At 39.3% G+C, this 27,669-nt stretch overlaps 1 protein-coding gene across 2 annotated transcripts in view; it reads left to right on the top strand.

Moving 5' to 3' along the window:
• NUP205 (nucleoporin 205) overlaps positions 1–27,669 on the top strand; it is a 103,063-nt gene that overhangs the window by 67,317 nt on the left and 8,077 nt on the right. Inside the window, exons 31-38 of one of the 2 annotated variants that reach the window (XM_047763169.1) lie at positions 3,605–3,753; positions 4,671–4,862; positions 5,752–5,873; positions 7,831–7,969; positions 10,224–10,350; positions 16,425–16,501; positions 19,683–19,811; positions 20,021–20,147. In XM_047763169.1, coding sequence (XP_047619125.1) covers positions 3,605–3,753; positions 4,671–4,862; positions 5,752–5,873; positions 7,831–7,969; positions 10,224–10,350; positions 16,425–16,501; positions 19,683–19,811; positions 20,021–20,147 — 1,062 coding nt within the window. The remainder of the gene's footprint in view (positions 1–3,604; positions 3,754–4,670; positions 4,863–5,751; positions 5,874–7,830; positions 7,970–10,223; positions 10,351–16,424; positions 16,502–19,682; positions 19,812–20,020; positions 20,148–27,669) is intronic. The other variant, XR_007132594.1, reaches the window with a different exon arrangement.

Genomic DNA, 27,669 nt, shown 5'->3' with positions numbered 1-27,669 from the left:
GTAGAAATGGCAATATATGTATTTATAAAACACTAAGCTTTAAATTGGGTGATATAGACCAGATGCCAGCAAACTTTTTTTTTCTTCTGTCTTTTGTCTTTTTAGGGCCACACCCGCAGCACATGGAGGTTCCCATGCTAGGAGTCCAATCAGAGCTGTAGCTGCTGGCCTACACCACAGCCACAGCAATGCCAAGTCCAAGCAGCATCTGCGACCTACACCACAGCTCACGGCAACGCCAGATCCTTTCCCACAACCTCATGGTTCTTAGTCAGGTTCGTTTTCACTGTACTACGGTGGGAACTCTGCCAGCAAACTTTTTACATAAAGGGCCAGATAATGTTTTAAACTTTATGAGCCATATGCATTCTGTTGCAGCTACTCATCTCTGCCATTTTAATGCAAAAGCAGCCAGAGACATAAGCTGTGTTGCATTAAAATTTTATTTACAAAAACGGGTGGGGAACTTGCCACTGTGGCACAACAGGATCCCTGGGACACAGGTTTCAATCCCCAGCCCAGCACAATGGGTTAAGGATCTGGCATTGCTGCGGCTAAAAAAGGGAAAAAAAACAAAAAGAGAAACAGAAGCAAAATAGGTGGGAGATCATATTTTGCCTACTGGCCTCAGTTTGCCAACCCTGAAGTAAAATTACAAGTTTTATAAGAATTAGGAGGAGAGAGGAAATCGAGACTTTGGCTTAACTTTTCTGATTGGGTTGCATTTGGATAAGAATAAATGGAGAGCTTTTCAGGCAAGGCCCAAACTAGGAAGGAGTAAAGAATCAGGAAGATATCTTGGCCATAAGCAAGAGAGACGGTTGATAGAAAATAAAGCCCAAGTTGAAAGGGTAGGACCCTATTATTAATGACCTTGAAAATGAAACTGCAGTGTTAAAGCTAGTTGAATTAAGCAATAACCATTTAAAGTATTTAGATATGAAGAAGTTGGTGTTTAGGAATGTTTGTGAGATGGTGATTCATATGGTATGTTGGAAGAAGGGACAGATTGGAATATAAGAAACCATTTGGTCGTTTCTAATGAATTATTTTATCCACCAAAAAATGAGGATTTTAGGAGTTCCCGTTGTGGTGCAGCCAAAATGAATCCAACTAGTATCCATGAAGATGTGGGTTCAATCCCTGGCCTTGCTCAGTGGGTCAGTGATCTGGCGTTGCTGTGAGCTGTGGTGTAGGTCACAAATGCGGCTCAGTTCCCTTGTTGCTGCTGCTGTGGTGTAGGCTAGCAGCTACGGCTCTGGTTTGACCCCTAGTCTGGGAACTTCCATATGCTGTGGGTGTGGCCCTAAAAAAAAAAGCAAAAAAAAAGATTTTAAGTGAAGATCTAATTAAATTCCAAATTACAGATTTTTCTTATTTCTAGGTAGTGGTATCAATAAATAATATTGGAACTTTGAGATCTATTCACAGTTTTTTGGGTTTTTTTTTTTTTTTTTACTTTTTGGGACCCCACTTGTGGCATATGGAGGTTCCCAGGCTAGGGGTCAAATCCGAGCTGCAGCTGCTGACCACAGCAACAGCAACACAGGATCCAAGCCGCATCTGCAGCCTACACCACAGCTCACAGCAACACTAGTTCCTTAACCTACTGATCACGGCCAGGGATCGAACCCCAAACCTCCTGGTTCCCACTCAGATTCGTTTCCATTGCGCCACGATGGGAACTCCTCTATTCACAGTCTGAAAACTGGAAAGTATTTCTTTGATACTTAACTGGTCTTCTGTAAACCATTGTTTTTCAGATTTCACTGTGAACCATAGGTGTTCTTGCAGGGGTACCTACGGGTCACACTTTTTTGGAAGAGTCTCTATAGTGATGTTCCAGCATCTCTCTACTGTCATTTTAACCACAGTGTTTGAACTAAGGAATCCATGGCTTAAAAAATGTTAAACCTATAAAGTAACGGCTTTTAGGCTTTTGCCCAAAGCCTTTATTCAAACAGTTTTGTGGCAGTCCTACGTGCCAAACAAAAGGAGATGCTGTAGCTCACTGGGCTAGATTCCCGAAAGCCCACCCCCATGGCACCCCACCCGGAAGGCTTCTGGTGGCATCCCTGGAGCAGAGTTTCTGAACTTCCCTTTAAGCTGCCAATCAGTCAATCAATAATTAATATTTGAACTTCTATTGTGCACTAGACCCTGTGGTAAATTCTGGAGAAGTAGTGGTAGATGGACATAATGCCGTTGTTCACTAAGTTTATATCTGATGTAGGGAGACAGAGAACAAGCATGGAAACCAAAAAATACCATAATCTGAATACATCTGATAAATAAGCACTATGGAGGAAATAAATAGTAGTGTGACATATTGTGGGAGGAGGAGGGAATGTTGGAGGTAGTTGAGAAAGTGATATTTGATGGAGTCTCGAATGATGAAGAGGACGCACCCATGCTCAGATCTGGGAAGGAACATAAAGAACAGTTACTATAAAGACTCTGAGACTGAAGTAAATGCTGAATTTGAGGGACCGGAAGGCTAGCGTGACGGTGACATGGGAGGGATGGGGGAGGAGTGTGGAGGGAGAGACGGTTAGAGAGGTAGATGGGACTAGAAGACTTGAGGATGTGACACGATGGAGAAAACAATCTCATACCCTCCTCTGACACTCTTTGAAATTAAGTATAGGTATGACTAAAATAAAATCAAACTAGGGATAAAGGTATTTTAGGAAAAAATATAAATATTAAACTATAATGTTAAAACTCTGACGTTTTGCCTGCTGCAAACTTTATAGTGGAATATAGACCACAGCATGGGTTACTTTTATTTTTCATGATTAAACCTGCTTTGTTTTACTCTCTATTCTGATCGTCTTTTTCTTTTTGGCTGGCACACGGAAGTTCCCAGGCCATGTCACCACACCATAGCAGTGACATGAGCCACAGAAGTGTAAAGCCAGATCCTTAACTGCTAGGCCACCAGGCAATCTGATCATCCTGTCTTGAGAATCTTTTCTCAGTTTAAAAACTTTGCCATGTACTGGTTGGGGAAAAGTCATAAGATTAGTTTCACGTACAGATTACTGCTTTATGTGGTGTAATTATGGAACTTTTCTAAAAGGTTTACAGGAAGCTATGTAAAGTTATGAACCTGTCTTTATCCTTGTACCTTGAATTAAATTTATTTTCATAATGGATATACCCTTTTTAATAAGTATTTCAATTAAAAATATAAAAGATTAAAAATATCTGGTTTGGGAGGAAGATCTTTGTCTGCTTTGTTCCCGATCCTTTGTAGCCAAATTCTCACAGATCTCAGTAAAAGATAAAACAAGGTTGGTCGGCAGGATAAATGTAGGAATTGGTTCTCTTGGAATTTGTGTAATAATTCATTTGATTCTTTATGAATAGTTTATCCTTTTCCTGATGCCATTGTGGTAACTGTAACAGTTAGTGTGCCTGCATACAATAGTGCATTGTGTTCTTCAGGTTAACCTGCCCAGACTGGTTGGTTGATGGGCGTTTGTGTAAGTCTGTAATGTAACAGAAGGATTTGTTGTTGTCGTGTATGAGGTGTAATTACTCAGTTACCCAACTGCTTTTTGCTGGGGTGTTTTATGTATCTTCTGTTGTAACCCTTTAGCCAAGAAAACCATGTGGGAAAGGCTGACAGCCCCTGAAGATGTATTTAGTAAATTACAACGAGAAAACATAGCCATCATTGAGAGCTATGGTGCCGCCCTCATGGAAGTGGTCTGTCGAGATGCTTGTGATGGTCATGAGATTGGAAGGGTACAGTAACTCCTCCTTAGTATTATAACTGGATAAATATTTTGACTTATTAAAGTATAAATTGAATCAACTTTTCAAATATATGTTACATATTGAGAATATTTTCTGTAATATATTTTAGTGAATTTGCTTATTTGCTATAATTTCCATTTTGTTTATTCATGTGTTTTTAAAATTATGTTCAGAATCTTAATTAGTTTATAATGTACCCTTAGAATAGTCTTTTTGTTAATTTCGAGGTTGGCCTTATTCTGGTAGAAACAACAAAGATGCTGCTTAATAAAGATCTTTGAATATTAGGATGTTGGATAAATAAGTTTTATACTGAATATGCCTTTCTCTGCTTTTTTGAGGAGTATCTGCATTTATATAACTTTAAAATATTGTGTCATACTGCTGATAGACAATACAGCCAGAAGATAGTTTCCTGCTGGTGGAAAATTACGTAGTATTTGAATAATGTAGCATGCTCTCAATTATGTTAAAAAATATTTGGGAAGAGATAGATCAGAAGGGTCTATGTTTATCAGATGATGTATTTTCTGTATACTTTTCTGTTTTCCGTGTTTTCTACAATGAGCATGTAAAACTTTACAACTTGGGGATGGGAAGGAAGCTATTTTTAAAAATCCCTTTCCTCCAACAAGTAATGTTTAGATTCTGGTAAAATACACTTAATGCCATTATCTGAATATAGTAGGTTTTGTTTCAGAAATATAACTTTACCCTGAAATTTTGCCTTTTATTAATAAATCAAGATTCTGGGTACATAGCTTTCAACTTCTATAAAAACAAAATAAGAAAGTCGTATTGCAAGTAACCCTTCTTCTTGTAAGAAAAGTTTTAAACATTTCCACGTTATTGTTGATTTTAGTAGCCATCTCCACGTTTTGGACTGTGGTTTATTCCTCCTCCAGATGCTGGCACTGGCTCTGCTTGATCGGATTGTTTCTGTAGATAAGCAGCAGCAGTGGCTTTTGTATCTTTCGAACAGTGGCTATTTGAAGGTGCTTGTGGACAGCTTGGTAGAAGATGACCGCACTTTGCAGAGCTTACTCACTCCACAGCCTCCCCTTTTAAAAGCTCTTTACACTTATGAATCCAAAATGGTAAGGCTTTATATTCACTTGACGTCAGAGCAATAGGCCATTTCCTCTTGGGGCTAAAGAGCTGGTAAAGGAAATTAACATGGCCCACATTTTGAGTATTTCTGTCATACAAGCTATAGTCATTTCTGAGGAGTTTTCAGTTTGGGAATGTGCTAGAAGTGTATCTTCTGAGCATGCCAGAGGTGGGTTGACGTGATCCTGAGAGGACTAGTTGGGTGCTGAGACGGCTGCTCACTCACTCAGATTGATTGCCAGTGCCCAGCACTCTCTGAGAAGAGTCAGCAAACATGTCCTGCTCACAACAAAAATCAGATTATACTAGTTGCCTATTGAAATCCCAATGTAGATGTACTGGTTCTACATTAAACACAGGATTTTCTTTTCAATCTAGTATATATAATTCATCATTTCATTTCCTCCAAATCTGTTTTATCTTCTGTTCCCTTCTGGTTAAATATGCCACAAATGACCCAATAAGAGAAGCTCTAAAGTCAAGGATTCTTCATTAACTCATTTTTCCCTCCTTTCAGCGTTTATTCAACAGTTATTTATTAAATACCTATTAAAGGCCAGGCATGGCACTAGATAGTAGATATACAGCTGTGAGCAAAACGTACAACCTTCCCTGCCCTCCATAAGCCCCCGTGATGATTTAGTTGAATACTTAATGCATGCAAGGAGTATGCGGCACTTCAGATGCACTCTGCCATTTACAAATCCTAAAAATCCTGTGGTACACGTGGTATCATGTGCCCCTTTGTAGCTAGCTCAGAATTTTTCTTAATCAATGATTGCAGATCAGAAATGTGCTATGAGAAAGTTTCATATTTTACATGAGACCCTTGGATGTGATCTCTGTACTGATGATTTCCATTTTATAACTTCTTAGGCATTTCTCACAAGAGTGGCTAAAATACAGCAGGGTGCTTTAGAGCTACTGAGGTCTGGGGTTATTGTGAGACTGGCACAGTGCCAAGTCTATGACATGCGCCCAGAAATGGACCCACAGGGGTAAGTGTACATATCACATGGCTTTAGTTTTTGTTAAGTTTCCAGTAAAGGATTATTAAGGGGAAAAATTTCAAACCTAATTTTTCCATTTATAATTCTATTTGAGCAGTACTCTTTCATCCTGATAATTTTCTTTGGTCATACATCCCTGCCATTTATTTGTAAATGGAAGTTACTAGTGAGGGTAAGAATAGGTAGGGACCTTTTGGAGCCAAAGGGAAATGGGAGAGCCTTTTGTTAGGAGATGTTTTTTCCCCAACTTTGTTAGGTTCGGTAGAAGTACATGTTTTCAGTTATAGTGGTCTTTTTAAAGTATTGTAGTGAAATTATAATTTGTTATGGATTGTCTATCTCTGATGATTCGAATAGCATTTTTTGTTTGTTTTTTGCTTTTTTTAGGGCCATACCTGCAGCATATTGAAGTTCCCAGGCTAGGGGTCAAATCAGAGATGCCAGCCTACACCACAGATACAGAAATGCCAGATCCAAGTTGTGTCTGTGACCCACACCACAGCTCATGGCAACACTGGATCCTTAACCCATTGAGCAAGGCCAGAGATCGAACCTGCATCCTCATGGATACTAGTTGGGTTCATTACCACTGATCCACAGTAGGAACTCCTTGAATAGCATTTTATATTTTTCTCACTTTAACATTTTACCAAGTGCCTGCTAATTTGAAAGTGTCACGTGAAATTATTTTAAGTTTCAAACTTTCTAATAGATTTCTCAGTTGAGTTTCAATATAGTTTTTTTTTTCCTGTTTTTTCCTAATGGCTCCAGCATTGTTAATTGTTAGGCCTATAGCATACCCTCCTAATATTAAATAACATTTAGATCAGTTTTAGTAATTTTCTTCAAAAGACCATTATCAAATAGAATGTTTGAGTTTTTCAGACTTAACTGTAGAACTATTTTACTTCAAAAAAGTGTTTTTTATTTTTTGCTTTTTTGGGGGCGGGGGAGACACACCTGCAGCATGTGGAAATTCCCAGGCTAGGGGTTGAATTGGCACTACATCTGCTGGCCTACACCACAGCGACAGCAACTTGGAATCCAAGCCGCTTCTGTTTCCCACCCCACAGCTCATAGCAACACTGGATCTTTAATGCCAGGGATTGAACATTAATCCTTATGGATCCTAGTTGGGTACCACTGATCCACCAAGGGAACTTCCCCCAAAAATGTTTTTTAAATATATATTTTTATTTATTTTTAAAATTTTTTTATTATAGTTGATTTACATTGTTTTGTCAATTTCTGCTATATAGTTAAAATATCACTTTGTAAAGTTTTAGACATGAGAGTTATTTTCACCTTAGATGAAGAGGATTGAGTTAATTATAGCCTCAATTTATGATACAGTATTATCTTTGGAAAGCCTTTATTTTTCTTTTTATTCTTTTTATTTACACATTTTGCTTTCATTCACTTCTCTTCAATAGGCAACCATATTTTTTTGGCCCAAAAATTTAACTATAAACATTTATAGTAAATAATAATTTATTAATACAGTGTTTGAAACCTAATCTTAAAGGTTAAATTATTTTACAACTTCATGTTAACTCGTTAGAATCTTGTTTTATTTTATGTAATGGACAATGTAGATTCATTTTTGGCTTTGGGTATAGGAGAGGGAAATTTGGGGTAAGTAACTTTTGTTTCTGTCTGTTTCTTACTCATGGTCTCTATGGCCCAAGGGAACGTTTAGAGTAGAATAAGTATGTTTGGGGAACTTTAAGCATTGTCTTTTCAAATTATGCAAATATCTACTAATATTTTTCAAAATTCAAATAACGGTTTTCATTAAGTGTGCATACGGGATGCGGAGTGCTCATTAGTAGCTTCACATCTTAATCAGCACTTGTGATTGTTTGCGTGGAGGTGGTCGGGGACTTGGAATGTACCCTAACTCTTGAACCGTTGCTCTCTCCTTGTTCATTGGAAATGAATCAAGCATGTTTGGCATGAGAGACCCACCAGTGTTCATCCCTACTCCGGTGGACCGGTACCGCCAGATTCTCCTTCCTGCTCTCCGTTTGTGCCAGGTCATCCTCACGTCTAGTATGGCCCAGCACTTGCAGGCAGCAGGGCAGGTAAGAGGAAGCCGTAGTGTAGAAATCATCACAGGCAAAATCTTTTACAGGTGCCGAAGCCGTAGGTGAATTTGCCTTAATCACTCTGTGGCAGAGCTGGGTATTGAAAACAGGCCCCTTGTACTGCGCTCTGAAATTCATTGGCCTTTGTTTCCTACTCATGTTTGAAAGAAACACCACAGCCAATTGATAGACTAGTGAGAGATCTAAATGTGTTGTTCTGTAAAAGGAAGCAGCTATTGTGATAGAAATAAGCTGGCCTCTAAGATGTAATTTAACTGAGTATTTATTGGAGAAGGCTATACACTTTATCAGACCTTGAGAAAAATGCAAAAGATAAATGACAATGCCACATTTAGTTGCAGTAATTAACGAATGAATAATTTAAATAAGTGATTTTCTAACTAATATTTTTCCTACAGATACTAGAAATTCTGTTTTCATTGCTTTTCAGTGAAATCTTCAAAAATATGTTTCTTTAAACTAATAATACAATGTAGAATTTAACCTTTCACTGAATAATTAGGCTTATCATTATGAATCTGCATTTTTTTATTGTATTGCTCTGTTATTGTGATACCCTCAGGAACTGTGTCCTAATAATTTATGGTAATTTTATTTGCTTTCCCTGCCATCAGTCTTCAGGCTACCTCACCAGGATAGAATGCTGCTGTTTCTGGTGTGGCACCAGATGTTATACTGCATTAATCTAGTCCTTTGAGTCAGTTCTTTAACACTCAAAGGCTTTTTTTCTACTTCGTTGAGATTAAGATTTTTTGGTAGAAATGGGACATTGTGATATAGGACCAGTCTTGTATGGAGCATAGTGGAATCACCTGGGTAGCTTCTAAAAAATATAAATTACTGAGTCCAGCAATGATGGGCTGAGGCTAGGAGTCTATATTCACAAATAAAAAGGGGCACAGTTCCTGAGTGATTCAAATGTTTAGCCTGTTGTGGCATGTTCCCTGCCTTCAAAGATATTTATAATGTAGTTGAGAAGATGTTTGGATATGAAAATGAGTGAGTCCTCTATGATGGTACATTATAAAAAGCTAAGCTGGAAGGGCAGAGTTTGGAGGTCGAGTTGTTTTTTTGTTTTGTTTGTTTTTTTAATATTTTATGGCTGCACCTGTGGCATATGGAAGTTCCCAGGCTAGGGGTTGAATCGGAGCTATAGCTGTCAGCCTACACCACAGCCACAGCAACGCCAGTTCCAAGCCACATCTGCAGCTCACGCAATGCCAGATCCTTTAACCTACTGAGCAAGGCCAAGGATTGAATCCACATCCTCATGGATACTAGTCATGTTCTTAACCCGCTGAGCCATAGTGGGAACTCTGGAGATCAAGATGTACATCTCCTTTATTTTCATAATATCAAAAGGAGAATTAGACAAAAGCCTTTTGTGATTATCCCCATTTTCACACTAGTTATACTTCCAGAGAGCCAACCTGAGTTCAGTTAAGTTTTATATATATTTTTAATCCTTTTTAGGGCCATACCTGTGGCATATGGAGGTTCTCAGGCTAGGGGTCGAATCGGAGCTATAGCCGCTGGCCCAAGCCATAGATAGCCACAGCAACACCAGATCTGAGCTGCATCTTCGATCTACACCACAGCTCACTACAACATCACATCCTTAACCCACTGCATGAGGCCAGGGATCAAACCTGTGTCCTTACGGATACTAGTCAGTTTCTTTTCTACTGAGCCACAGCGGGAGTTCCCAGTTAAGTCATTTTTATACACATTTTGAATTCATGTTCTAGTTCCATTTGGATAAAAATAAATAAAATGGGGGTCAAATAATAGTTTTCATACAGTATTTACAAGTTATATTCTTCTACAGTAACTTCCAAGTATATTAATTTCTAAACTTTGAAATAATCCATATTTTTAGCTTTCTTATGAAATTAAATGCTTCTTGAAGAAATGAACTATGTAAATGCAAAAGGTAACAGCTTATCTAATATTCATTACATTAAATTACTTGCTTCAGTGTATTAAATAGATGGATAGTAGGTTGCAGATGTGGCTCGGACCCCGCGTTGCTGTGGCTGTGGTGTAGGCTGGCGGCTACAGCTCCGATTAGACCCCTAGCCTGGAAACCTCCACATGCCATGGGAGCGGCCCTGGAAAAAAGCAAAAAGACAAATAAATAAATAAATAAATAAATGGATATAAATTTATAATGTAATTGTTTACTCTTCCACCTCTGTTTTTTCCATTTCTCCTCCTTTTCTTGGCTTAGGTGTTGCAGTTTCTCATTTCGCATTCTGATACCATACAGGCAATCCTGCGCTGTCAGGATGTTAGTGCTGGGTCTTTGCAGGAATTGGCTCTGCTGACAGGAATTATAAGTAAAGCGGCACTTCCTGGTGAGTTGGTTACGTTGGATGGATTTTTAACAATGCTTTACAGACTGACATACACTTAATAGAATGAGGTTATTATTACTTTGCAGCTACTTATGACTTATTTGAAATTGGATCTAACAGTTAATTCCCTTTTTTGGAGTAATGTGTTTATAAAAATGATATGTGGTCAGTGTAAAAAAATTCAAAAAGTTCAGAAAACGGATTAATGCTTGGCATTCCTGCTGTGGCACAAAGGGATTTGGGGCATCTCAGGAGTGCTGGGACACAGGTTCAATCCTGGGCCTGGGACAGTGGGTTCAGGATCCAGTGTTGCCACAGCTGCTGTATAGGTTGCAGTTGTGGCTTGGATCTGATCCCTGGTCTAGGAACTCCATAGGCTGCAGGGCAGCAAAAAAAAAAATTAAAAAAATTAACACTTAGAATTCCACTATCTAGAAATTACCAAATGTTAACATTTGGTAAATAGCTTTTAAACATTGTTCTGTGTATATGTACATTTTGGAGAGGGGCGTGTGGTAGAGAGAAACAGACATACAAAGGTAATTTACGAGAATGGAATACCTTTTACATAAAGTTTTAGAAACCAACTATTTAATTCTACATAAACTTAGTAGATAAAAAACTAATTGAAGAGAAACTGAAGACATCAATGAATTCCAGACAGACATTTCTTTATACAGGAGTATAAGAAATACTGGTTCTTAAAACATCACTATGATTTAGAAGAAAAAAATATAAAAAATTAAGATATGTTGGTTATTTAAAAAATTTATTTGGAGTTCCCTTTGTGGCTCAGTGGAAACAAATCTGACTAGTATCCATGAGAATGAAGGTTTGATCCCTGGCCTTGCTCACTGGGTTAAGGATCTGGCATTGCCGTGAGCTGTGGTGTAGGTCACGACTCAGCCCAGATCCTGCATTGTCTGTGGCTGTGGTGTAGGCATTCGACCCCTAGACTGGGAACTTCCATATGCAGTGGGTGTGACCCTAAACCAAAAAAAAAAAAAAAAAAAAATTTTTTTTTTTTTTTACTGTACATAATTTTTTTTTCTACTACCTGTAAGTTTTATACAGAATCAACTAACTTCTGATGTGAAAAATCAAGTTATGAGTTATTTTACACTTCTTTTTCCACCTTCAGTTTATGTTTGCTTATATTATTTTTGTTTTGTCAAGTAAATATCACTTACATTCAGTCCTGCAGCCAGAGTACCTTTAGCAGTTTGGTTTTACTTGTGTATTTGCTTAGATTCACAGAACAGCACCATTTCTCTTTTTTCCTCCAATAGCTTCTCCACTCCTAAGTTCTTTCTTTTGATTTATTTCTTGGTATTTTTAATTCATATTCAGGTCCCCTCTCCCAAGAAAAGGTATATAATACTCCCTGAATTCTCTCGTGTTTACAAACATCTTAAGCTTGCCTTTCTTCCTTGATGGCAGCATGACCAGCTCTGATTTTCTTTCCCTCAGAACTGGTAACGTTAAAGATAACAGCTCATAGAATTTATGAAGCTCTTGTGTGCCAGGTATTGTTTTAAACACTTTTCATGTTAACTGATTTAATCCTCACAACAGTCTTATAAGAGGCAGAATGATTATTACCCGCATTTCACAGATGATACTCAAAGTCACACAGATTAATACTGCAGAGTTTTCCAGGCAGTGTGGCTTCTGAGCCTGTGCATTTATTTAACTGTTAGACCGCATCATTTCCATTTTTATGTTGTTGCGAGGAAGCCTGAGGCCAATCCGTGACTCTGCCCCAGCATCTTCAGTACTTCCTCTCTGGGCAGCCTCTGTGCCTGAGCCCTTTGTGTTAGGAGAAGAGAGTCTGGCGCGACAGAGTGCGGTGTATATTAAGGCACTTGGCCTGTGCTCATTCTGAGGACCTCCCAGGGTCCCCGCCACTCAGCCTTGGAGTGTCTTAGTCCTGGTGCTTGCCACATCACTGTCCAGCATTCCAGTGATCGTAGATGATCCCAAGGCAGGCCACCCTTCTTGCCTCTGCTGAGGTCCCACGGTGCTGTGTAGTGGTTCTCCTCCTGGTGGTTTTACCTTGGTTTCTTCTATTGACATAAAAATGGGAATGATGTCGTCTTTGCTTAATCACCCTAAGATGCTTCTTCGCAAACTGCAAGGTCTCCATGAGAATTAGGACGTGTTTGTTGACGTATCTTCTTTCCTCCATACTGCCTCTTAGGGGTAGAACAAGGGTCATGAGTTGAGTTGAATCATGCTGCTTACTCCTCTACAATTTTCTCTCTCTCTCTTTTTTTTCCCCTTAAACACCACCATTCTTCAGTATTTATGGCATAAATTGGTCCTTTTACTTTTTTGGTGAGTTTTATTTATTTGTAGGTTGAAGACCAGAGGGACATACTATAATTCTGCTTCACTCTGCCATCTCAACCCAAAGCCCTGAGTTAGGTGTAGCGAGAACTTACCTTTTCTCAAATCCTCTGGCAAAGTGATTTTTTATTGATGAATTCTCCATTCATTAATTTATTTTGTTGTTGTCTTTTTTTAGGGCCACACCCACGGCATATGGAAGGTTCCCAAGCTAGGGATCTAAATGGAACTGTAGCCGCAGGCCTACGCCACAGCCACAGCCACAGCAACCCCAGATACATGCCATGTCTTTGACCTACACCACAGCTCAAGGCAATGCCAGATCCTTAACCCACTGAGCAAGGCCAGAGATCGAACCCTCAACTTCATGGTTACTGGTCAGGTTCATTAGCCATTGAGCCACAACGGGAACTCCTCCATTCAACCACTTTTCTAATAGAAGCATGTGACCTTGTCACTGTATTAAAGTTATATTCAGAAAGGGACAGTTTATTTTAACATAATCTTGATACATTTAAACAAAATAAACAATATAGTAAAAGCATCCTGACAGCAATTCCTGCTCCCTTAAAGTTATTAATTTATGCTTTGTTTTTATAACAATATCTCTGCATGTGTATGTAAAATTTTTTCCTCCCTGTGTAAATGAAATCATAATACAGCTCTGTAATTTTTTCCCTCATTGTATTATATCAGAGTTCTTTTCTCATCAGCATTTATAGCTCCTACCTCACTCTTTTTAATTGGTTGAATAGTTTTCCAGTTAAAAACTATCTAATTTGTTGAATAGTTTCCAGTTGGACCCAGAACCTATGACATGTTGACTATTCACAATCGTTTTAAAAATTTCATATTGTGTGACATATAATAACTGTGTATGCACGCATGCGTGCTCATGCACATGCACTTTTTTGTATATTTGAGCTGGTGGGTTTAGTGAATTCTCATCAGTGCTTTGTCAGAGGCATATATACTTAGAAATATTTATGAAAGATAATGCCAAATAACCTCCTAATTTTTTTAAAAGCAGGGGTTTTTGTTTGTTTGTTGTTTGTTTGTTTTAAGGTCACACCTGTGGCATATAGAAGTTCCCACGCTAAGGGTCGAATTGGAGCTGTAGCTGCCTACCTACACCACAGCTCATGGCAATACCAGATCCTTAACCCACTGAATGAGGCCAGGGATCATACCTGTATCTTCACGGATACTAGTTGGGCTCGTTACCGCTGAGCCATGATAAAAACTCCTAAAAGCAGTTTTTTAAAAAAATATACAGTTATCAATCATATTCTGCTTAGTTTAGCCCTTGATTACATATGATTTTGTATTATCCTATAATTTCACTATATATTTTTGTCTTAAATGGTAGCCCAGGACAGGATATATTGTACCTTCACAGATACTTAACAGCAGGTTAATTTTTTGTCTATGACCCACAGATATTCTGTAAAGTGTTTTAGAATTGAGGGTGGTATATATGGTACACAGCACTCAGGTGGCATTTCAAAGAAAGGTCTTAAGGAATCTGAGAATTAATAGTCTTGTCTTTTCTTTTTTTTGCCACAACCACATCGTGTGGAAGTTCCCAGGCCAGGGGTTGAACCCACACTGCAGCAGTGACCTGAGCCACTGCAGTGACAATGCTGGATCCTTAGGACCCTGGTCCACAGGAGAACTCCTAGTAGTCTTTTTAAATAGAGGCAGCAGTTGATTGTCAGGAGGAGCGGAAAAACTGGGGAATAGCAACACACAGGTTGCAGAAATCAGAAAGTTTAAGGATAAACAGGAAAAGGCCAAAATTTAAGGAAGGTGTTAACTGCAGACTCCAGCTTTCAAGGGGTTAAGATGGAAAAGGAAGGCATAAGAATTACAAACAGCAGATGTAGAAAAATATTTCAAGAATTTGATATTAACCACATTTTTGCTTGTTTTTGTTTTGTTTTAGGGAGACCTGAGCACATTTTCAGATAGGAAAAATCCTCTGTGGCAGGGCAGATTTCAGGAAGTAATTAAAGTGACTCTGGGTGCAGACTCCCAGAGGAGGTGGAGGTGGAAGGGGCACGAGCTAGTGGTGCAGTGAGGTCTAACAAGCCAGCATGTGCCAGATGATGCGAGTATTTTTCTAGGTTTGTGTTGAGGTGATGGGCTGAGAAATTTAGAAAGAGGAGGGCTTGTCATTATAAAGAGCAAAGGGTTAAGTTCTGGGTTATGTGCTATGGAGTTAATGCTTGGAAGTGAAATAGCTTAAAGGGATTGTGAAATCACTTGGAATTTTAGGGAGATTAGGACAGGATCAGGTGGATTCTCTTCATGATGGCTAGAGTCACGGGACAAAGAAATAAACCAGGAGTTCCCGTCGTGGCGCAGTGGTTAACGAATCCGACTAGGAACTATGAGGTTGCGGGCTTGGTCCCTGCCCTTGCTCAGTGGGTTAACGATCCGGCGTTGCCGTGAGCTGTGGTGTAGGTTGCAGACGCGGCTCGGATCCCTCATTGCTGTGGCTCTGGTGTAGGCCGGTGGCTACAGCTCCGATTCGACCCCTAGCCTGGGAACCTCCATATGCGCTGGAGCGGCCCAAGAAATAGCAAAAAGACAAAAAAAAAAAAAGAAATAAACCAGTGAGAAGGATGACCTGTGGGTTTGCTTAGAGGGCTCAGTAAGAATAAAGGGAGTTAATGGCACTATAAAATGTTGATCAGCTTGATTTATGAATTTTATAATTGGTCCAAACTGAGAAGTTGAATGGAAACTTTTTTGTGTATGTGCATACTATACATTGCCTGAGGGAAAAGGAAAAAAATCAAATGATACAATACCTAGAAGAGTTAAAGGAAAAAATGATTTTCTTAGTGTTTTATATTCTGAACTGTTTCATGAGAAAGTAATTCATTGCTGAGTTTAGAAAATTTTAACTTTATGGTTATAAATAAAAAGATTTTTTTCAAAAACTTTAAAAAGTGTTTTTTATTTTATTTTTATTTTCATTTTTTTGTCTTTTTAGGGCCTCATCTGCTGCATATGGAAGTTCCCAGGCTCGGGGTTGAATCCGAGCAATAGCTGGTGGCCTACACCACAGCCACAGCAACGTGGGATCCAAGCCAGAGCCACGTCTGCATCCTCATGGGTATTAGTCAGGTTCCTTCCCCCTGAGCCACGACAGGAACTCCAAAAAGTGTCTTTTAAAATCACTAATTCAATCTTTTTTTTTTTTAATTTTTATCTATTTATTCATTTTATTTTATTTTTTTATTTTTTTGTCTTTTTGAGATTTCTTGGGCCGCTCCCGTGGCATATGGAGGTTCCCAGGCTAGGGATCGAATCGGAGCTGTAGCCACCGGCCTATGCCAGAGCCACAGCAACGCGGGATCCGAGCCGCGTCTGCGACCTACATACACCACAGCTCACGGCAACGCCGGATCGTTAACCCACTGAGCAAGGGCAGGGACCGAACCCGCAACCTCATGGTTCCTAGTCGGATTCGTTAACCACTGCGCCACGGCAGGAACTCCTCAATCTTGATTTAGATTGCACATGAATGAACCTGTGGTGGTAGGTACACTTAAAATCTTTGTAAAGTCATATTTCTCAAAACTCCTTCATTGCAGAGTCTCTGTCTGTTCATGCATTAAGGAATATAAAATATTAAAACTACTCTTCCTAGTTTTTTTAATGTTTTTATTTTGTCAATTTTAAAACTACATTTAAAAGCATTCCACATTTTATAGGTATATTAAGTGAACTCGATGTTGATGTAAATGAAGGATCTCTAATGGAGCTACAGGGACATATCGGCAGATTCCAGGTAACTGATTCTTACCTCTTTAAAGAGCAGCTATAAGACGTGTAACAAAATGCAATAGTCCTCTCACCCATGCTGCCCATTCTGCTCCCTGGATAAACTCTTTGTTTCAGCTGATTCCTTCCTATCTCTAACCAATATGCTGATATTGCTACTAACTTGATTTTCTAATTTTAGGAATCTATGGACCTTCCATCCATCTTCCATCAAGGAGGATGAAAATTTAGATCCCTTTACTCTTGTTCTTCCACCATATAATACTACATCTCTCATAACATGTCCCTCCCAACTCAACATAATCATATCATAATTTTGATTGGATTAATAGTTAGTGTTACATTATCATTACTATGTAAATGTCATTTGTGAATAAGCTATGGGCCGTATGTTTCTTTTCTATGCAACATTATTTTTTCCCTAGTCAGTAATTGTTTCTTTTTTTATTTGCTTGATTCTATGTACCTATTTCTAATTCTCAGACTTTCCTCCAGTTGTGTAATCTCCTTTCCATATATTCAAATACATTAGATAGCTTATCAATTAGATCTTTCATCACCATCTTTCTGGTAGCCTCCTGGCCTGCTTCGATCTGAATATCTTCACGTTTTTTGGCTGCAGAGGAATTATATTTATATAGTAAAATTTATATTCCATTTTTTTTTCTTTTTACAGTTGCACCTGCAACATGTGGAAATTCCTGGACTAGGGGTCCAATTGGAGCTGTAGCTGCCGGCCTACACCACAGCCACTGCAACATGGGATCTGAGCCGCATCTGCCACCTATACCACAGCTCACCACAGTGCTGGATCTTTAACCCACTAAAAGAGGCCAGGGATCAAACCCAAGTCCTCATGGATACTAGTCGGATTCTTAATCTTCTGAGCCACAATGGGAACTCCATTGTTTTTGGTATAGTAACTTTCTTAGCCAGTCTTCTTTTCATGAGCCATTTTTCAGGTTTCCAAAAGAAAAATGCTGCCATCAGCATTTTTGTGTACAAATTTTTAACTGTTATCATTGGAAGCAAGGGTATATAAGTGTTACATTGTGAATTATTGTCAAATAACACTCCAGAAAGGCTTGCACTCTCTCCAGCCAAGCCACAATACTGGGTTTGTTGTTGTGTTTGTTGTTGTTTTTTTTCAGTATTCTAACTTTTTTCATTAGTTGGAGAGAAAAAAATAGTTCTGGTGGATCTTTATTAAGGTGGCCTCTCAAAATGTGTTAGTACCTCTGTTGTATCTGTAAGAGTAGCAAACAGCCAGTTATAAGTTTTAAAAATACATACAGCTAGGAGTTCCTGTCGTGGCTCAGTGGTTAACGAATTCAACTAGAAACCATGAGGTTGCGGGTTCGATCCCTGGCCTTGCTCCATGGGTTAAGGATCCGGCATTGCCGTAGCCTGTGGTGTAGGTTGCAGACGTGGTTCCGATCCCAAGTTGCTGTGGCTCTGGTGTAGGCCAGCGGCTACAGCTCCGATTCGACCCCTAGCCTGGGAGCCTCCATATGCCGCAGGAGCGGCCCTAGAAAAGGCAAAAAGCAAAAAAAAAAAAAAAAAGATACATACAGCTATTTTGGCTAAATGAATTTATATTATAGTCTCCTTAATATATTTTAGGTTATCCGAACTTATTTAAACTAACTTAAATTAGATATTACATAAGATATGTACATGTAGCTGTATGTAGATATATGTATATGTAGGTGTGTGTAATAACAATTTTTTTTATTTTTATTTATTTACTTTTTTTTTTTTTTTCATCTTTTCTAGGGCCGCACCCGAGGCCTATGGAGGTTCCCAGGCTAAGGGTCCATTTGGAGCTACAGGGCTGGCCTAAACCACAGCCATAGCCACTCACGATCCAAGCCGAGTCTGCAACCTACACCACAGCTCACAGCAACACCAGATCCTTAACCCACTGAGCAAGGCCAGGGATCGAACCCACAACTTCATGGTTCCTAGTCGAATTCATTAACCCCTGTGGGAACTCACGTAATACCAGTTTTTAAAGTATGTGTTTTTGTTATGCTCTTATTATGTGCAAAACACTATATACTATGCACTTCAGCTACAATTCAATGTCTCGTGTACTCCTAACAATAATCTTATGAGGAAGGAATTGATACTGTTACAAATACGAATATAGAGGCTACAGGAGGTGAAGTAACTCATACCAGGACACATAACAAAAAAAATCATGTATCTATAATTGGAATCCATATCTGATTCCCAATCCACGTGCTATCCACCGGATATAATGCTAGTTTTGTGAAGCTTGTCCTTTTCCTTTGAGAACTTTAGGAACAGTTATGTTCTCAGGTAAAAAGTACCAACATTTCAAACAAATAACCTTTTATATACCAAGGTTACCTTTGTGTTTCCAGCTCCTTTATGAAGTCACCAAAAGCAGCCACAGGAGTAACAGCCTTTATTTATTGATTTGTCTTCCTAGGGCTGCACCCATGGCATACGGAGGTTCCCAGGCTCCAGGTTGAATCAGAGCTGCAGCTGCCAACCTGCACCATAGCCACAGCAACACAGCATGTGAGCCACATCTGCAAACTACATCGCACCTCACAGCAACACTGGATCCGTAACCCACTGAGCAAGGCGAGGGATCCGTCCCACGTCTCATGGACACTAGTTGGGTTCATTGCCACTGAGCCATGATGGGACCTCCAGGAGTAATAGCCTTTAAATTTGAGCCTTAGTAGGCAAAATTATCGTGGATGTGCTTGTTAAAACCTGTCTTCTATTTGCCATCATTTTGCTTCTCATTAGTTATCAATTTGTATTTATTTAATGGTTACCTACCAAGGAATATTTTGATGTGATATGGAGGATCTTTGGCAAGCACTTAGATTATAGGGGGGATTAACTGTTTAAAAAAATGATATTCTTTTAATGAGTTAACTGACAAGCAAATACATTTGCAAACAGATGAATTTTAATAGTGGTTGATTCAGTGGGAAGTAAGAAACCAGATGCATTAAAGAGTGATCTCAGGAGTTGCCTGGTGGCCTGGTGGGTTAAGGATTTGGCACTGTTGCTTCTTTGGCTCGGGTCACTGCTGTGGCTTAGGTCACTGCCATGGTGCAAGTTTGATCCCTCACCCAGGAACTTCCATGTGCTGCAGGCTCCGTCAAAAAAAGAAATGAACGAAGTATCTTTTTCTTCTTTAGCGCCAGTGCTTAGGACTGCTGAGTCGCTTTGGAGGTTCAGACAGACTGCGTCAGTTTAAATTTCAAGATGATAATGTGGAGGGAGATAGAGTGAGCAAGAAAGATGAGGTCGAACTGGCTATGCAGCAGGTAAGAAGAGTGGGAGTTGTATAATATGTTTTAAGATTTTCATGTTTTTGTAAACATTTGAGGACAGTAATGATGTAATTTTAACTGATTTATAAGTTTGTTGTAATTTTAGAAATTCATCTGTAACTTTGTTCTCCTGCAAACCTGGATTCCCATGATAGTAGGGCTCTCGGGGAGCTAATATTTTTGTTACTGCTGTTCTTTTGTAGATTTGTGCCAATGTCATGGAATATTGCCAGTCACTCATGTTACAGAGTTCCCCTACCTTTCAGCATGGTGTGTGTCTCTTTACCCCTAGCCTGTCCGAAACCAGTAATAGAGATGGGCCTCGGCAAGGTGAGCTAGTTCTTTCTTTCTGTATTTGAGGAACTAAGATGCTGGGATTATGACAAACTCTAGTTGGCTCCAGCAAGATGCAATTTTTTCTTTACCAATAATTAATGGGAAGATTTTAAAATGACTTCTTTAATAAGGAGTGATGAGGTCTGTATACTATTGTCAGACCTGTGTGTATAGCTGGTGAGTTTATGGGAATAGAGAGAAGTCCATGATTTTCTGAGGATCAATCTGGAAGAGCCATGTGGGGAGATAATTTTATATAGTACCTGAGACCCCAAAGAAAGGATCTAGGATTGGAAAGTAATCTAGCAGACTGAAAAGTATGAAAATATCCTAAGGTTTGTATGTTAAGTCATGTTAAGCTGAGTTTAGTGTCTCAGTTGTGTTTCGTATTACAGCTCCGAATTTCTGTATCATAGCAAAGTGAAATATAGATACTTAGTAAGCTGATGTAGCCTATTGTTTCCTAATGCCCCAGCAGAGAAGATTTGGAATATGACATAGGATGATGGGTTGGTTAAAACTGTTTGCTCATGGGACGCTCAAAAGCCAAATCCCATTTGGATTTTGGTGGTTATATTGTGGTGGACTGGTGGTGATTTCAAGAAACTTTAGTTTGCAATTTCTGAGAATCATTTTGTAACATTTTCATCCTCTTCAAGAACTTACTTTCTCTGAAAATTACTTAATCACATAAAATATGTATTTAGCCAAATAATATGAAAATTCTATTAGTTTTATTACATATAATCTCTAACTTATATAAGTTATGCTAAAAACACTTGTTTGTCTAACTGTATTAGACCCAAGCCACTGTGGTGACAGAACTGGATCCTTAACCTGCTGAGCCACAAGAGACCTCCAGAAATTTTTTTTTATTGAGATTTTATTTACATACAATGAAATTGACTCATCTTAGATATATTGTTTGAGTAATTTTGGTAATTACATGCAGTGTACAACCATATCCACAACAAAAATGTAGAATAATTCCCTTCTCCCTAAAAGTTTCTTCTTGCTCCTTTGCATTTGATCGTTTCCTTTGATCCATTGTTAGAGGCCATCTATTGTTCTGCTTTGTTTCAGTAGTTCTGCCTTTTCCAGAATTTCATATAAATAGAATCATAAAATATATAATCTTTTTTGTATTTTGACTTCTTTCATTTAGCTTAGTGATTTTGAAATGTATCCATGTGTGTATTACTATTTTGTTCATTTTTATTTCTGGCTGGTATTCCATATTAAAAATATAACACAGTTTCTCTTTCTGGTATTTCATTGTTAGTGTATAGAAATTCAACAGATTTCTGTATATTGATTTTGTATCCAGCAACTTTAATGAATTCATTGATGAGCTCTATTTGTTTTCTGGTAGCGTCTTTAAGATTTTCTTTTCTTTCCTTTTTTTTTTTTTTTTTTCTCTTTTATGGCTGCACCTGTAGCTAGGGATTGAATTGGAGTTGCAGCTACCCACCTGCACCACAGCCACAGCAATGCCAGATTCGAGCTGTGTCTGTGACCTACGCCACAGCTTGTGGCAACGCTGGATCCTTAACCCACTAAGCAAGGCCAGGGATCGAACCCACATCCTGGCAGACACTATGTCAGGTTCTTAACCCACTGAGCTACAATGGGAACTCTAAGATTTTCTGTATGTATTATCATGTCATCTGCAAACAACAGTTTTACTTCTTTTCCAATTTAGATTTCTGTTCTTTTTTTCTCTGATTGCTATGGCTAGGACTTCCAAACCTGTTGAATAAAAGTGGTAAGAGAGGACATCCTTGTCATGTTCCTGATCTTAGAGGAAATGCTTTCAGCTTTCACCATTGAGTATGATGTTAGCTGTGGTTTTGTCATATATAGCCTTTATTATGTTGAGGTTATGTTCTCTCTATGCCCACTTTCTGAAGAATTTTTCTCTTAAATGAATGTTGACTTTTATCAGAAGCTTTTTCTGCTTTTATTGAGATAGTCATTTGGTTTTTATAATTTAATTTATTAATGTGTATCACATGGATCGATTTAAGAATATTGAAAAATCATCGCATCGCTGGGGTAAATCCCATTTGATCATGGTGTGTGATCTTTTAATAAGTTGTTGGTGTCAGTTTGCTAATATTTTTTGAGGATTTTAGCATCTATGTTCATCTGTGATATTGGCCTGTAATTTTCTTTTTTTGTGGTATCTTTGTCTCATTTCGGTATCAGGGTTATGGTGGCCTCATAGAATGAGTTTGGAAGTATTCCTTCCTTTGCAATTTTTTGGAACAGCTTCAGAATGATAAGTGCTAACTTCAGTAAATGTCTGATAGAATTTGCCTGTGAAGCCATCTGGTCCTGGACTTTTGTTGGGAGTTTTTTTTCGTTTTGTTTGTTTGTTTTTTGTCTTTTTGCCTTTTGAGGGCCGCTCCTGCTGCATATGGAGGTTCCACCGGCCTACTCCAGGGCTACAGCAACGCGGGATCCGAGCCGCGTCTGCAACCTACACCACAGCTCACAGCAACGCCGGATCCTTACTTAACCCACTAAGCAAGTCCAGGGACTGAACCTGCAACCTCATGGTTCCTAGTTGGATTTGTTAACCACTGAGCCACGACGGGAACAATTTTTTTTTGCTTTGTAGGGCCACAGCTATGGCACATGGAGGTTCCCAGGCTAGGGGTTCAGTCAGAGCTACAGCTGCCAGCCTACGCCACAGGCACAGCAACACGGAATCCAAGGTGTGTCTGTGACCTACACCGTAGCTCATGACAATGATGGATCCTTAACCCACTGGGCGAGGCCGGGGATCAAGTCCACACCCTCATGGTTCCTAGTCGGATTCGTTTCCGATGTGCCACAACGGGAACTCCGGGTGTTTTTAAATTACTGATTCATTTCAGTATGGTTCATTGGTTTGTTTCTTCTTGGTCCCATCTTGAGAGATTGTACCTTTCTTAGAATTTGTCAATTTTTCCTTTCTTCCTTTTTTTTTTTTGGCTACAACCCACATCATCTCATTGTGGAAATGAGAATTCTGGAGGTTTCAGTTCCTAGAGCAGGGATTGAACCCAGGCTGTAGGGGTGAAAACACCAAATTCTAACCGCTGGACCACCAGGGAACTCCCTGTCTTTTTTTCTAGGTTGTCCATTTTATTGGCATATAATTTCTTGTAATAGGCTCTTATGATCCTTTGTATTTCTATGGTGTTGGCTGCAACTCCTCCTTTTTCGTTTCCAATTTTATTGATTTGGACCTCTCCCCTTGTGGGCGAGGCCAGCAGGAAGGGTCAGTCCCTGCCCACTTGGAGGTGGAGCTGGATCTTGTCCCTCTGGTGGGCAGTTATAGTATTGTGCATTTGACAGTACTATAATTTTGGGGGTTTTTTTTGGTCTTTTTAGGGCTGCACCCATGGCACATGGAGGTTCCCAGGCTAGGGGTCGAATCAGAACTGTAGTGCCGGCCTACGCCACAGCCATAGCAACTGGGGATCCGAGCCACATCTGCGACCTACAGCACAGCTCACAGCAACGCCAGATCCTTAGTCCACCGAGCGAGGCCAGGGATCGAACCTACGTCCTCATGGATGCCAGTCAGATTGATTTCCACTGAGCCACAATGGGAACTCCTGTAATTTTTACTTCAAACATTTTAATACTTTATAAAGAAATTAAGAAAAAGGGGTAAAAAGGAAAAAAGTAATCTTTTGTTTTTACCCAAAGCCCATTTGATGCTTTTCATTCTTTCCTGATGATCGGTGTTTCCATCTGGTGTCATTCCCCTTCAGGCTAAAACATTTCTTTTAAGTACAGGTCTGCTAGCTATGAATTCTCATGCATTTTTTTTCTTTAAAATGTCTTTTTTTGCCTTCATTTTTTGGGATAATTTTGCTGAGCATAGAATATTGAGTTGGTAGTTTTGTGATTTCTGTACTTTAGAGATGTGGTTTTACTTTCTTTTGTCCTCTGCGATTTCTGATGACAAGTCAGTTATTGATGGGACTGTTGTTCTTTCAGGTAGTGTTTTCCTCTTGCTGCTCTTAAGATGTGCTCTTCATCTTTCAATAGTTTGATTGTTACGTGCCGTCGTTTGGGCTTCTTTGTTTTTATTCTTTTTAGTGTCGCTTAGCATCTTGTAGCTATACATCTCAGTATTTTACCAGTTTGGGAGGGATTTTGACCATTTTTTCTTTAAATTTTCTCATTCTCTCCATACTTACATTAGATGATTTTATACCATATCTGTTTGGGTGTTTTTGTTTTTGGTTTTTTGGCCACACACACAGCATGTGGAATTTCCTGGGCCAGGGATTGAACACATGCCACAGCAGCAACTCAAACCGCTGCAGTGACAGTGCCAGATCCTTACCCAGTGCCCCACACAGAAACTCTTGTCTGTTTTTTTTTTAATGCTCTTCATGTATAAGAATTAAAATAAGAATGTTTATTTTGTTCCCACCATTCCTCCTTCTAATTTTTTTGTTTATATCGTGGTAATATATGAATATATAAATGTTGCTAGCACTATATTTACAGACAGTTGAAAACTGGATATTTTCCTACCAGTTCTATTGAGATATAATTAACATATAGTGCTATGTAAGTTTAAAGTGTAGAGCATAATGATTTGACTTACATACATTATGAAAGGACTACCACAGTAAGTTTAGCAAACATCCGTCATCTCATATGGATACAAAACAAAAGGAAAATCTGTTTTCCTTTGTGATGAGTACTCTTAGGATTTATTCTCCAAATAACCTTTTTTTTTTTTTTTTTTTTTTTTTTTTACTTTTTAGGGCTGCACTGGCAGCATATGTAGGTTCCCAGGCTAGGGGTCCAACCAGAGCTGTAGCTGCTGGCCTGTCTCACAGCCACAGCAACATAGGACCTGAGCCACATCTGCAACCTGTACCACAGCTCATGGCAACGCCCTATCCTCAACCCACTGAATAAGGCCAGGGATCATACCTATATCCTCATGGATGCTAGTCAGATTCATTAACCACTGAGCCACGATGGGAACTCTGACTCTCCTAATAACTTTCATAAATAATGTACAACAGTGTTAATTGTATTTATCATGTTATACATTACATCCCTAGTACTTACTCTTCTTCTAACTGTAAGTTTGTACATTTGACAACCTTCATTTGTTTGGTCTTCAGGTTTACTTATTCTTTCCTCAATTAGCTCTATTTGGTAAAGTATATCCAGGGATTTTTTTTTTTTTTTTCTGTTGGGACATGCAGAATTTCCCAGGCCAGGGATTGAACTCTACAGCAGTGACAATGTCAGGTCCTTATTGCTAAGCCACCAGGGAACTCCTAAATTTTTTAATTTTAGAAATTGTATTTTTCAGTTTTAGAATTTTCATTTGGTTATTTTATATCATTTCTGTTTTCTCTATTGAGATTTTCTATGTTTCCATTTATTATTTGTGACCATATTTTGTTTTCCCTCAATTAGCGTAGTTATAATAGGTACTTTAAAACTCATTTACTAGTTACCAACATCTGGTTTATCTGGGGTTAGACTTGATTGGCTTTCTTACCTCTTGAGAATGTGTTCCATTCACTTAGTTGTTTTTGTGTTGAGTATTTTAAATTGTATATTGGACATTACAGAGTTGTAAAGGTTTTGGATTATTTTTTCCTCATATGGTGTTTTTCTTTGTTTTGGCTGGTGATTTCCTTGGTTATTTGAATTGTGAACACTGATTCTTGAGTGGCAGGCACTTCTTCACTTTAGGTATTTTGCCTTTAACCAAGTTGTGTTTTCTTTTTTGTTTTTTGCCTTTGACCGCACTTGCAGCATAGGGGTGTTCCTGGGCCAGGGATCGGATCCAAGCTGCAGCTGTGGCAATGCCAGATCCTTAACACACTGCACCAGGCCAGGGGTGAAACTTTTGCTGCCACAGAGCCAAGTGAGATCATTAACCCACTATGCCACAGCAGGAGCAGCTGAGTTGTTTTTAATGTGTTCTGTGCATGGTTCTGGGGTCAGTTAGCGATGTGGGTAGCTCTAGGGATCTCCTCTATATCTCTTCTGGGATTCCCCTAAAGCTTTCTTCATTGGTCATGGTTTTCTAGCTTCTCAGCTTCTTTTTTTGCTTACTTGGGTGCAGATGTCTATGCTTTTTCCATCAGCACTCCTGCCTCTGCATTGTGTGCTTGTGCTCTTGTCAACTGTACTTATTAGTCCCAGACTGAGGGCCTTGAGTTGGGAACTTAGAGTTTTACAAGTTCAAACTGCCCTCTTCCTCTCAGTGAGCCTGCATTCCGTGCTATGCTTTGTCTGCCTCTGTTTACTCTGGTGGCTTTAAATGGTTGTTTTTTGTATTAATGTCTAGGTTTTTCTGGTTGTTTTGCTGTGGGCAAGGAACAGTGAGTGGGCTGTTATCCATATGGTCTTAGTTTGTCATATTGCAAGCAGAAGTCCTCAATGCCTAATGAGATACCTTTACTTAAAAAATACTTTTCGGGAGTTCCCGTCGTGGCACAGTGGTTAACGAATCCAACTAGGAACCATGAGGTTGCGGGTTCGGTCCCTGCCCTTGCTCAGTGGGTTAACGATCCGGCGTTGCCGTGAGCTGTGGTGTAGGTTGCAGACGCGGCTCGGATCCCGAGTTGCTGTGGCTCTGGTGTAGGCCGGTGGCTACAGCTCCGATTCAACCCCTAGCCTGGGAACCTCCATATGCTGCGGGAGCGGCCCAAGAAATAGCAACAACAACAGTAACAACAACAAAAAAAAAGACAAAAAAAATACTTTTCATTCAGTGTGATTCATTTGGAATAGTCTTGGGTGAGAGTATGTCTTAAATTGAGAAAGTAGGTAAAATGATCTATAACAACATTTTATGGGGTAAAATGCTTAAATCATTCAGACTGGATATATAAAATAATTTCTTTGACTTATTAAGCAAATTAGCTCTACAAAATGCTAGCTTTTTATTTATTTATTTGTCTTTTTGTCTTTTTAGGGCTGCACCCATGGCATATGGAGGTTCCCAGGCTAGGGGTCCAATCGGAGTTGTAGCCACTGGCCTACACCACAGCCACAGCAACACAGGTCCTCATGGATGCCAATCAGATTTGTTAACTGCTGAGCCACAATAGGAAATCCTCTAGCTTTTTTTTTTTTTTTTTTGTCTTTTTGCCTTTTCTAGGGCCGCTCCCGCAGCATATAGAGGTTCCCAGGCTAGGGGTTGAATCAGAGCTGTAGCCGCTGGCCTACACCACAGCCACAGCAACATGGGATCCAAACTGCATCTATGACCTATATCACAGCTCATGGTGACGCTGGATCCTTAACCCATTGAGCAAGGCCAGGGATTGAACCTGCATCCTCACGGATACATCCTTATGGATAGTCAGATTCATTTCTACTGAGCCATGATGGGAACTCCTCAATCTAACTTTTAAAAAAAATTTAACCTGAACATAAGATTTTCAAACAAGGGAGTTCCCGTTGTGGCGCAGTGGTTAACGAATCCGACTAGGAACCATGAGGTTGCGGGTTCGATCCCTGCCCTTGC

This window comes from Phacochoerus africanus, chromosome 16, assembly GCF_016906955.1.
Source record: "Phacochoerus africanus isolate WHEZ1 chromosome 16, ROS_Pafr_v1, whole genome shotgun sequence".
Lineage (NCBI taxonomy): Eukaryota > Metazoa > Chordata > Mammalia > Artiodactyla > Suidae > Phacochoerus > Phacochoerus africanus.
Note: the sequence above shows the minus strand (reverse complement) of the source record. Positions and strands in the feature narration are given on the sequence as shown.